The 12,833-nt window shown below is 43.5% G+C and overlaps 1 protein-coding gene across 1 annotated transcript; it reads right to left on the minus strand.

Moving 5' to 3' along the window:
* Positions 1-11,379: 11,379 nt before the first annotated feature.
* Positions 11,380-12,007, minus strand: LOC103679768 (glyceraldehyde-3-phosphate dehydrogenase-like). The gene is made up of 2 exons (XM_008709318.1): positions 11,642-12,007; positions 11,380-11,610 (listed from the first exon to the last, which is right to left on the minus strand). The coding sequence occupies exons 1-2, from the start codon at positions 12,005-12,007 to the stop codon at positions 11,380-11,382; spliced, it is 597 nt and encodes a 198-aa protein (XP_008707540.1).
* Positions 12,008-12,833: the final 826 nt, after the last annotated feature.

Raw genomic sequence — 12,833 nt, forward strand, 5'->3', positions numbered from 1 at the left:
CTGTTTTCTATCCTAAGAATAGACAAAAAGATGTCTCTTCTGGTTGGGAACAATGGCCCAACCCATCCAGGTTGCCCTCTCAATCAGAGGTACCAAATATTACATTAGAAAGTGGTCTCTGCACTCCAAGCAAGGTATGCACATCTAGTTCCCAAACTGCCAAAGATCCACTCTGGAGTTGGTGTCTGTCTTCCTCCAAGCCTGGTTCATTGCCTGCCAGCAATCCAGACTGTCCCTTAAAGTTCCCCTAAAGCCCATATGCTTTAGTTTAAGAGCACTTTCTCTCGTGCTGTTGTCAGTGGAAATGGGGAATGCCTATTACCCATTCTGGCTAATTGCCTCCATCCAGCTTAGCTTCTTCCCTAGGCTGCTGAGTTAACTGCCTTTCATTAACCTAGGAAAACTTTACTTCTTGGAAAGCCTCCCTTGGTGAGTATTCCGAGGCTGACAGCAGCTGTATTCCTTCCAATGTCTAAGGAAGTCATTGAGCATTTTATAACTTCTTGATGAAGTCTTAAGAGGAAGTGAATTCTCAGCTAGGTTGGGTCATCCACAGTCTCCCAGGGGACTGTACAGTGGCTTGAGGAAAACCTCATCCTGGCCTATTACAACAGTGCTGCCTTGCCAAAGTACACAAGGCCAGCCACTGCACTCTCTCGTGAGCCGAGCCAAAGCGATGGAGGGCAGAGAGCAAGAGCAGCAGGGCTTCCCTGACCTGACAAGTCAGGTGGCCAAGCCTCAGGCCAGTCAGTTCTGTGCCATGCAGACGTCATTGCAGCCAAGTTAACACACTTGTTTCCACCCAGCCATGCTGAATGCAGCACAGATTTCCAAGAAATGCCTTTTTAGTTTCTGCTCTTAAAAGAGGTGTTGAAAAGAACTAGAGAGAAAAAAAGGAGAGAGAGAGAGAGAGAGCAAGAGAGAGAGAAAGAGCAAGCGAGAGAGAGAGAGAGACAGAGAGAGAGGAGAGGGGAGGGGAAGGGAAGGACAGGAAAACGAAATGAAATAAAATAAAGCAAACTTTCCCTCTGTGTGTCCCTGAGTCATGATAATGAGCTGTGTTGAGATCATATTTGCACATAGCTGGATAGCCAGAATGTGTGTATCTGGTAAATTCACAGCACTGGAATTATGGCAGGAACTTAAGGAGCCGGAGGTCCTCCCTGCCCTGGTATGCCTCATCCTGCTATCTAAACATACCCACGTGGACTTTAGGATAATTCCAAGAAAGTATAGCAGATGTAAAGTAATACAGTCCAAGTAGATTTATAGAAGTGCTTAGGTAATTTCCCTCATGCAGCTTAGCACCCCAACCTGGGGATGGACAACAGGATTTCTTTTTTTTTTTTTAAGTTTATTTATTTATTTAAGTGATCTCTACACCCAGTGTGGGGCTCTATCTCACGACCCTGAGATTAAGTGTCTCATGCTCTTCTGACTGAACTAGCCAGGTGCCCCTGGACAACTGGATATTTTAAGTCCTACTGTCTTACATATTGGCCCAAATTGCTATATGGTTCCATCTTCAAGTCAGCCGTCGTCTCCCTCTGGCGGCAGCTTTTGTGGAGTTCTGATACCTCATTAAAATTTCAGGTGAAACACCAAACACGAGCAATCCAGTATCTCCATTAAACTCAATGCAGCAGGGGAGACTTAAAGGCCAACGTTATGAGGAACTGTGTTGGTTCTGGTGACATTGAAAGGAAGTAGCAGGTACATCTTCAATGGACAGAGAGGAAATAAGCATATTCTCTAAAGAACTAAGGGCAAGGGTGTTGGAACAGGTTTGGTTTTTTTCTAGATCCCTTTCACCTCCAAAATTCTATCATTAGTACTGCTATTAAAAAAAACAAAACTATTTTATTTAGAAAATTTTAAACTTGGCTTCCTTGACCCCTTGCCTTTCATTATAAGGGTGTAGCTCTACCATACAGCTTCCTTATAGTAGTTAGCCTGTTTGGGAAGGCTGTGTGTGTCTGTGCATGTCTGTGTAACTATGTGTCTATTTCCTTCCAAAGAAAAAAGATACCTGAAGAGATATACAGACACATCTAAAGGTGCTCCACAACCCACCTCAACCCATCCACCAAGATAGACTCAAACTCCAGGAATTCCTGAAACCAGGGGACCCACACTTGAAATTGCTCCTGATGTTGCCTTCCACCTTCAACAAGCACCTGCACATTTCAACAAAGCCATTAGGGCTAAAAGGTGTCTGAACGAACAGGGAAACAAAATAGTATAAGAGGCGGGGAAGAGGGCAATGAGGGCTAAGGCATTACCCCTTTTAGATTAAAGTTGTTTTTCCTCTGGATCTCTAAGAAGGAGGACATTCAGATGACAAGATCCTAGGGCAAGAAGGGACTTTGAGAAACAGTCACATTTAAGTCACTCCAGGCAGATGCCACAGCACACTTATTTCAAAGAATTTTTTAGAAATTCCCCTAATTAATGTTTGTAAATGTTCGCTTTTGTCTAACTTCTATTCCTTGTGTTGCCACAAGCTCATTACTTCTTGGTTTGCAGGTGGTGATGTAAGTTGTGATGAGTGGGCTGTCCTGTGTGAGGCGCTATGGGGTATACAAAGGAGGTAAACCTTCAAGTTCAGGTCACCCTCTCTGCTTGATAGAGAATCTGGTTGCAGTTTGGACAGCTCAGAACCCCATCCTGAGGGAATGACATAGGTTGCTGGCCTTAACAGGCCAGGCTAATAAGAGCCAGCAAAGAAATCCTGCTGAAGTGTGTGACACTTGCCCAGAAAACATTCAGAACCATTTTGCTCTTATTATTTCTGGGAAGTCCTGCAGGAATCCTCAAGAGTCAGAGCACTTCTTAATTTCCTGGGTACATTAGAGATTCCTGGCACAACTAAAGAAAAGCCAAACCAGAAACCAACTTATTTCTCCAGCTTGTCTGTAGAGGTGTTATTTTCAGTTCTCTGCATCTAGCTTGGGGCTCCCTTTCTACTAATGCTCTGCATCCTAGAGGAAAAACTGATTCTTGTTTGATTGATAGGTCATGTGTTTCCACTTAGCATGTGGCAGTCAACATATTATTCTTCTGCCATCTTATTGGTGCTGGGAGCTGTGTGGACTGGGACCTGTTAGTGACATTTCAGAGAAGATGTGACAAAGGCATATTAGTTTGTTGAGTAGCATCCAAGCTGGGACACAGTGTTAAAAATACAAGAAAGTGCAAATATATAGACACACACATGCACGTGCACATGTGCACACACATACACACACACATTCATGAGGTTCTTGGCTTTTCTAACTTCCTCTCCCTAGCACACCCCCTTCACACACACATAAACAGCTACAGCAGCAAAGCTTGTCTTCCCATATGTACCCAAATAAGAGCTCTAGTGCTCACATCTGCATTGAAGGAGTTAGATTCTTCGTAACTCTCCTCCTCTCTCACAGATCTTCCTCCAGGCAAGGTAATCTCTAGATAAAAATGTTGGGGGGGGGGAGAGGTTGGTTCTTCCTCTTAATGTCCTTCTCCCTGCCCTGTGCCCAACTTGCCTGCTCTCGCTGCCACATCCTGCTAAAGTACTCACCTATCCTCAACTTACCTTCTTTCCAGTGGCCTCTTCAGGGGCTGACCTTTCCTTGTGTTCTGCCTGCCCAGAATAGTGCATGTCAGAGTGGAAACCTGGGTGGAAAAGGCCAGCAAAACCTGAAGGGCCATTTGCACTTCTGTGCCCTTTCCAGACTCCTCTGTGGTCAATCACCTATGAGGCCTTAACTGAACGAGGCACTATGGGTTACGCAAAGGAGGAGAAAACAGGTTCTGATCTCAAGAACCACACAGTATAACTAGGAGGAAAAGGTTAACACACCCACTGGCTACTGAAAAACTGGGTATAATGGTGGAGAGATGTACTCAATTGTGAGCAACTGCATTCTTACTGTAAGAGCTGAGAGGCCATGGAGGCTTCCTGGTGAGATAGAATAGTCTGGCAAGATTTTGTACAGGAGGTAGGAATTGACCTAGTATCCAATGAGTCTCACCATGCAGCCCCATACTGTGATGGGTTGGCAATCAGCTCTGCCTGGGTGTGTTGGGGTTTGGAGTTGGGACGGAGGGGCTGGGCGAAGCCATAACATAACACTTCTAACTACAGTTCTCCTGTGGTTCTCTTCCTCCCCAGTTTGGCCTTCTGCACCTCCACCTACCCCACCAGGTATTATCTCCTTGAGCTTGGAAATTTTACCAAGCAGCAGCTGGAAACCAGGCTTTGGCTGCTAAAACAATATTGGCCGAATTTCAAGTTGCTTTCAGACATTCACAGGGGGAAATCTGCTTTGCTCTTGCTCATTCTAATCAAGACCATGTGCTCTGGGCCCCACGGAAACATAATTGGTGGAATACTTTCTCCAATAGTTCATCTTGGGGATTCAACAGCAAATACGAACTTGAGTTGCTGTGGAAGGGATGCTGGCTGCCTGGGCTCAAAAGCAATGTTCCTGAGTTCCCAGTGGGATTGCTTGTCCTCAAAAGAGAGAAGATGTTGGGTCTCTGGAAAGGGCACAGGATTTTGATGTTTCTCTCACTCCCTTCTTTTGTGGGGAAACACAAGAGTTTCTTCTATCAATAGACAGAGTAACTAGCTGAGAACCATGGCCCACTTCAAAGAGCCTTGGGGGTACCCTGAATGAGGCGCTGGGCTTTCTGCAAACAACTGCTGGCCAGAAGATGCCTGAGAAAGGTCAGGTGCTCACTGCAGTGTGCTCTCGTGTAGTGGGAAGCCAGGGACCTGAGCTCTAGCCCCACACGGGGCCATGCAATTCCTTGTGTGATCTTGGAGCAGGCCACTCCTCACCCTGCTCCTTCCTAGGCCCCAATTTTCAAAATGAGGGAACGGCCTCCTCTCTAGGGGCTTTGGCAGCTCTGAAATTCTATAATTCAAAGTCCAGCTCTTCAAAGAGTGCCCAGCACTTGAGGGAAAGCAGCCTGTAATAGAGCTCACTCCAGGCATAAGTTCATGCATAAGAGTGGTGGATATTGTCTCTCTGGGGTGATTTGACATACCCTTGCCTTGCCTAAAAGTGTCTGCCTCATTGACGCATCAGAAGTCTCTGCTGGTCTGATCTCTTTCTCTTTGGGAAAATCACAGCCCTGATGCTCTCTTCTAAAATGCAGATGATCTGTGTAACCCCTTAGCATGAATGCACAAAGCAGACACACTTCTCCCTTACTGGAGAACAGAGAAATAGGGAGAAGGAGGTGATGGGGGAGGGGTACAGATTTGGAAAAGTGGTTGCCAAGGATGCATATTTTTCTGCCTTCACAATGTTGCTCAGGGACAGCCCTGGCTTTCCTGCAGTCTTGCTGTTGTTTTGTTTCCAAAGTGGATAAGAAGTAGAGAGTTCTTACCTCCTTCGACTTATACCCTATTTAGAAAGTCAGTTTCCAGAGATTTGGCAGATCCCCAGTTGGATTTGTCTGGAGAGAAGTACCAAATCACAGAGACTTCTTGCTGCCATCGAGCAGCACTATACTTATGTCATCTGTGAAGGATTTGGAAAGACCTTTAGGGATGAAGAACCCATGGTCCTTTGCATATCCATTTCCATTAATTAGGCCCCTTTGTCATCAAGTTTCTCTGTTAGCTGGTTTCTCATGCTGTGATTTGCAGGAGACACAGGGTCTAATGCTAGCTTGCCTCTTACCTAATCTCATAATCTTGGCAGTAGTCATTTAACCTCTGTTTGCACTAGGTTATGAACCATGCAAGAAAAGTGGTCTTAATGGTTCACAGTCACACTTTGAATGGAAGGCAAGGCTGGAGAGATGGAGAGAGGGGCGGGTAGAATGAAGGTGGGCAGGGAAAGGAATGGAGAAGAGAGGGAGTGGGTCGTTTTTAACTAAAAACTATATTACTGAGCTTGATCACCAACCTTATTCTCTAGAGTTGGCTCTGAGTGACTTTTTGCTGTTTGCTAAAATCAAATCCACCCCCAAAGGACAAAGATTTATCACCACTGAGTATATTCAAATGAATGTGCTGCAGGCTCTGAACTCAGTTGTTAAAGAGGAGTTTCAAAAAACATTGGGAGCAATGGCAACATCATTGCAATAAATGTACAGGGATTTAGCCTCCCAAGGTGCTAGTCTGAAGGGGACACCACTCCTTTGGATGTGCACGTCCTGATAAGCTTGTGAAAAAGCAGAAGTCACATTACATTATGGTCACATTTCAAATTATTGCCTGTTTCCTCTCCTTTCATTCTCAGTGGGGATTGGCAACAGCTGGTTGCCAAGTTTTGTAGGGAGCAGCTGAAAGCCATGTGAAATTTTTATTCTAGCTTATGCTGTACGTATGGCTATTAGCTTCCCTTCACTGTACATGCAATAAAACAGTATCATAGGAAATTGGCACTAGTACAGTACTTTGTTTTTCAAGGCAGTTTCATATCCAGATGATAATCTCATAGAGTGAAGGAAACTCATTTTATTTACTTTTGAATACCCAAACCCTAAAACAATGCCTCACCCATAACACTCAATAAATGTTCATGGAATGAAATAGCTATCCTCTCATTTAACCTTGAAACATTCCTGCAAAGAAAGCAGACTAGATATTATTCAAGGTATTACTTCTATTTTACAAGGACCCAGAACACAAAGAGTACAGTGTATATGGGGGTGGAGGCAGTTTACTGTAGTGTTTATGACCATGAGTTTTTGGAGACAGTTCTGAATTCCAATTTGGACTTTGCCACTGATTAGCCCTTGACTTTGAGTCAATTACTGAACTTGAATTTTCTCAACTGAGGAACAATAGCTTCCTCAAGTGAGGATAAAAATAGTCTACCTTCCAGGGTTGTTGTGAGGATGAAATGTAATCATCTATGCAAGGCACTTAGCACAGGTCTGACACAGTAAGTAAACATACAATCAATGGTGGCTATTCTTATTTATTGAACTGTTTAGTTTATATAGCTAGTTGGTAGCAAAGACCAAGCTGGAATCTAGGGCTAACTTTAAGTGTGAAGTTCTTTGCACAAGACAAGGTAGAAATGAGTGTAAGATAAAGTGGTCTAGATTCTAGAGATTTGGTCAGCAAATGGAAAATGGAAGCTCCAGGATGCCGTTTGTGCTTCTTGTGTAAGAGATCTTCTGAAACGGATGTTCAAGATCATATTGTCCAATCACTGTACCTTACAGAAATGTTGTCCCAGGCTTGAAGGAAATCCTTTTGTGACTTAATCATTCCATCCATGGAAGCCAGACCTTCTTTCAATCCCCAATGTCACCACAGAGGCAACTAATATATACATGTGTATATATATCTATATATGTATATCTATCTAGATAAAATTCAAAAAGACAGAGTAGCTACTGATTACAGGATGAAATCTGAGGTGGCATCTCCTTGCATTCCAACTTCCAATCCCATGGAACAGAGCTAAACAGAGGCCCATGTTGGCCTGTTTCCTGATTTCAGAAACATAAATCCAATCAACTGAAATGCCTCCTGTTTATACTGGCTACCCAAGGCCCCTCAAGACTTTACACAGGAAGTCATTAAAATTCCTTATATTCTCCCTAGGCAAAAGCATACCCAGTCAAGCGTCTTCCTTCTTTTTTCTATCCAGAGGAGATCTAGGTATCTAGCAGCTTTCTATCTAGGGAAGACACTTTCTTTCTGTTTGGAGACTTGCAGATTGTTCCATCTGGGAGTCCTGAATGGCAATTTCAGTGAAATACCCAATGATTCTTGGCAGATTCGGAAATGGCCTCTTATCTCTGCCATTGTACCTGAGAAAGCCCATATTCTTGCCTCACAGGGACTACCCAACCTGATTTCTCTTTTTTTTTTCTCCTATAGTCACACCTGAAAAAACAGGGCCTCTACGCAGGCTGAGACATACAGCCCCAGAGAGCCACAAACCCTTCAATCTTCAGTGTTTGGAAGACCAAAGGACCAAATCTCCACTTCTGTTTGGCCCTTTGAAACTCAAAGCCTGAAACATCCTGTTCTTTTGCCACATCTGCTTCTTGACCATACAGCTGGAGCTGCTCCAGTGGGGCAGAAGGATGAGTTTGAAAATGCTCATCTTAAACTTTACATGTGGTTTGTCATCAACCTACAAGGAGAACTTAAGCTTAAGTGTGGCATTCTTCTCATTCCTTCTTTACTAATTAACAACATATGATCTCCACTCCCCTCCCTCACTTCTCTTTCAGGAGCTTTCCTACTTACACAGTGCTAAAAAGCCCAGAGATACTTGAAGTTCAGGCCAGCATGAGCCCATGGCTTACTCAGGTCTTGTCTTCTTCCCTAAAAGGAGTCCCAAATTACTTCTTTCTATGTACTAAGCTGCTTCCTGCTGAGCAAATACACAGCTGCATCCTAAAAAGACAAGGATAAGGGCACTTGTGGTTCTTTTTTTTTTTTTTAATGATTTTTTATTATATTATGTTAGTCACCATACAGTACATCCCCGGTTTCCGATGTAAGGCTCGATGATTCATTAGTTGTGTATAACACCCAGTGCACCATGCAATACGTGCCCTCCTTACTACCCATCACCGGTCTATCCCATTCCCCCACCCCCCTCCCCTCTGAAGTCCTCAGTTTGTTTCTCATAGTCCATAGTCTCTCATGTTTCATTCCCCCTTCTGATTACCCCCCCTTTCTTTATCCCTTTCTTCCCCTACTGATCATCCTAGTTCTTATGTTCCATAGATGAGAGAAATCATATGATAGTTGTCTTTCTCTGCTTGACTTATTTCACTTAGCATTATCTCCTCCAGTGCTGTCCATGTTGTAGCAAATGTTGAGAACTCGTTCTTTCTGATAGCTGAGTAATATTCCATTGTATATATGGACCACAACTTCTTAATCCAGTCATCTGTTGAAGGGCATCTCAGCTCCTTCCACGATTTAGCTATTGTGGACATTGCTGCTATGAACATTGGGGTGCATATGGCCCTTCTCTTCACTACGTCTGTATCTTTGGGGTAAATACCCAGTAGTGCAATGGCTGGATCATAGGGTAGCTCAATTTTTAACTTTTTAAGGGACCTCCACACTGTTTTCCAGAGTGGCTGTACCAACTTGCATTCCCACCAACAATGTAGGAGGGATCCCCTTTCTCCACATCCTCTCCAACAATTGTTGTTTCTTGCCTTGTCTATTTTTGCCATTCTAACTGGCGTAAGGTGGTATCTCAGTGTGGTTTTGATTTGAATTTCCTTGATGGCTAATGATTTTGAACATTTTTTCATGTGTCTGTTAGCCATTTGTATGTCTTCATTGGAAAAGTGTCTGTTCATATCTTCTGCCCATTTTTTGATTTGTTTATTTGTTTCTCGTGTATTGAGTTTGAGAAGTTCTTTGTAGATCTTGGATACCAGTCCTTTATCTGTAGTGTCATTTGCAAATATATTCTCCCATTCCGTGGGCTGCCTCTTAGTTTTTCTGACTGTTTCCTTGGCTGTGCAGAAACTTTTAATCTTGATGAAGTCCCATAAATTCATTTTATCTTTTGTTTCTCTTGCCTTTGGGGATGTGTCATGAAAAAGGTTGCTTTGGCCGATGTCGTAGAGGTTGCTGCCTATGTTCTCCTCTAGAATTTTGATGGATTCCTGTCTCACATCGAGGTCTTTCATCCATTTGGAGTTTATTTTTGTGTATGGTGTGAGATAGTGGTCAAGTTTCATTCTTTTGCATGTAGCTGTCCAATTTTCCCAGCACCATTTATTGAAGAGACTGTCTTTTTCCCACTGGATGTTTTTTCCTGCTTTATCAAATATTAGTTGCCCAAAGAGCCGAGGGTCCATTTCTGGGCTCTCTATTCTGTTCCATTGGTCTATGTGTCTGTTTTTGTGCCAGTACCATGCTGTCTTTGTGATCACAGCTTTGTAGTACAGCTCGAAATCCGGCATTGTGATGCCCCCAGCTTTGTTTTTCCTTTTCAACAGTTCCTTGGAGATTCGGGGCCTTTTCTGTTTCCATACAAATTTGAGGACTATTTGTTCCAGTTCTTTGAAAAATGTCCTTGGTATTTTGATCGGGATAGCATTGAAAGTGTAGATTGCTCTGGGTAGCATGGACATTTTAACTATGTTAAAGGGCACTTGTGGTTCTATGCTTTCTTGGGTTTGACAGGTGATTCCTGGCCTAAGCTCTCACACTGAGTACAGACAGCAAGCAAGCAAGTAAGCTCTGAGCCAGCCCTTCCCAGAGTTGGTAGTTTTGACCTCACCAGCCCAAATTTACATTTTCTGGCTCTCTTTCAAGCTTCCAGCACTCCCACTTACTTTCTTCTTGTTCTAGCTGTATGTTTTTAGAGTAGCTTCCCCAGTGGGGGGGGGGGTAAGGNAGATGCAGACAGATAGACACATGCTTAACCCAAAGGAACAGAGCCTGGTAGCATAATTCAATGGGGAGTTATTTGAGGACTTAAGGATCTTCTTCATGACCCACAGAACACATGACCAGAATAACTAACTCCGAAACCTTTACATGGGACCTACATTTCTTCGTGCTTCCATTTATAATCATGGGGTCCCCTAAATGGGGAAGAATTTCTGTGCTTGGCTACTGACCTCCCATAGGGCCTGTGCCTCATGAGGGGTTGAAGAACAGCTATTCTTAGGTCATACTAAGATCTTTTCTTAATGGATGCACAAATAAAAACGTGGACAGAAATATGGCCTGAGGGTTCCCAGACCTCAAGACCACCCTTGGAGCCCACAGAAAGGCCCCTGCCTCTGTATACATATTTACAAAGAGCCTCCCCTATCACACAGAGAGCTCACATGGGAAATATCCTCCCTCTGCCTGAATGGGCCAGTTGCCTCTATTAAGTGGGTTAGAGTAACTTGGTTTTGTATTTTGTGACATATTTCATGGTTTCCTGGGTTAAAATGTGGCAGTTATGATGGTGTCACAGCTACAGGGGTGCTAGCGGCTGAAGAGACATGTACAGCCAGCTTTAACCCTTATGAGTAGGTTAGTAGAGGAAAAAAATACATCATAGAATGATACAAAGAAGGAAAGGGGAAAGTGTCTCAATATATTTCACAGGGCCTAAACAGTAATGCCTAGAGACCATGAACTAAGGCCCATTTCTATTCCATGTTCAAATGATGTCTATACTAAAGCTATTATTTGCAAGTCCTCATACTCTTTGGCTGGCATGCTTCACAGTTTTGCTCGTAGCAAGCCACCTTATTTTTTGCCTACTGGGTATTGGGTACTGTGTTGATGGTATCCTTGTTCTAGGGGACATGGGATGGGAATCATGTTGAGGATGAAAATTCTCAATGTCCTAAGGATAGATTTGAGACAGGACTCCCCAGAAGTGAGGACCTCTTTCTTCCTTTTGTGCTGTTATTGGGAGTACTGGCTCAGGGCTCTTATTCCTTACAAGCCATGTGAAACGTGAAGTCCATAATGTGGTTCCTATAGTCAAATTTATTGTCATGTAAGTGAATGAACTTGACAACATGGTCATTAAGAGCAATGCTGGCCCAGACATCAAAGGTAGAGGAATAGGTGTCACTGTTAAACTCACAGGAGACAACCTGGTCCTCTGTGTAGGCCAGGATATCCTTCAAGGGGCCCTCCAATGCCTGACTTAACACCTTCTTTTTTTATTTAACACCTTCTTGATGTCACCATATTTGTCTTCTTTTTCAGAGTGCAGGTCAGATTCATGGCAGACATGTTGGGGGTAAAAACACAGAAGACTATGCCCGTGGGACTCCCATTCAGCTCGGGAATGATTTTGCCCACAGTCTTGGCAGTGTCAGTGTTTGCAGAGATGATGATCTGAGAAGCACCATGACCAACATGCCACAGTTTTCTAGAAGAGCAATCCATATTTTTCAGAGTGGAAGTGATGGTGTGAACTGTGATCATAAGTCTCTCCATGATCCCAAAGTTGACATGGATGAATAATCTTGACCAAGGTGCCAAGCAGTTCATGGTGCAGGAGGAAATGGTGATAATCTTGAGGTAGTGATCATGCCTCTTATGAGGCATATTCTTATGAGGATATCTGAGAAAGGGGAATAGATGATGAGGCTCCAACCCTAACTGAGCTCCAGTCTTCTCCAAGAGAGGGAAGAGATGAGTGGACTCCACAACATATTCAACACCAGCATCATCGCATTTGATGTTGGCAATATCTAACTCCTAGAAGATGGAGATGGGCTTCCTATTGTTGACAAGCTTCCCTATATCAGCCTTGACAGTGCTGCTGAATTTTTTCATGGGTGGAATCACATGTGCAGATGATGCAGCTGAGGTAGTCATAAATAGTACCAATACCTATTTTGTCACAGATGGAAGCAGCCTGCAGGCCAGGCATCAAATACAGCCAGTTTTGTTTGTTCCAGCCTTTACTATCATGTCTCTGGAATGTGGTTGGCACTGTCAAAAATGGTGCAGCTATTTGCTGAGCACAAAGGAACAGAGAGCGAATTGTATCATTTTTAATGGTCAGATAATAGGTTGGTTATGAGACTTCATTGCTCCCCAGCAGTCACCAAATTTTATTCATTGAACGAAGTTCTATTTCAGGCCATCATACCTCTCCTTCTCTGTCCAGGTTGCTTAGTCTAGAAAGAAATTATCACACAACCACACTGGGGTTTCTATAAAAGCTTGGTCTTTGGCAGCTAGAACCACAACACTACCAGAAATCCATCCATATTTTCTCAATCAGTAACATTTCCCATCCATTTAATGCCTATTCCAAATTTTAACCTCTCTTCTCAGACTTCTTCTCTACTCCACCTACCCTTTACCCTTACAACAGGTTGCTTTGCTTCCTCTATCACCAAGATGATAGAGAGCATTTGGGACA

The sequence above is a fragment of the Ursus maritimus genome, assembly GCF_017311325.1.
Source record: "Ursus maritimus isolate PB19 chromosome X unlocalized genomic scaffold, ASM1731132v1 scaffold_X1, whole genome shotgun sequence".
Classification (NCBI taxonomy): domain Eukaryota; kingdom Metazoa; phylum Chordata; class Mammalia; order Carnivora; family Ursidae; genus Ursus; species Ursus maritimus.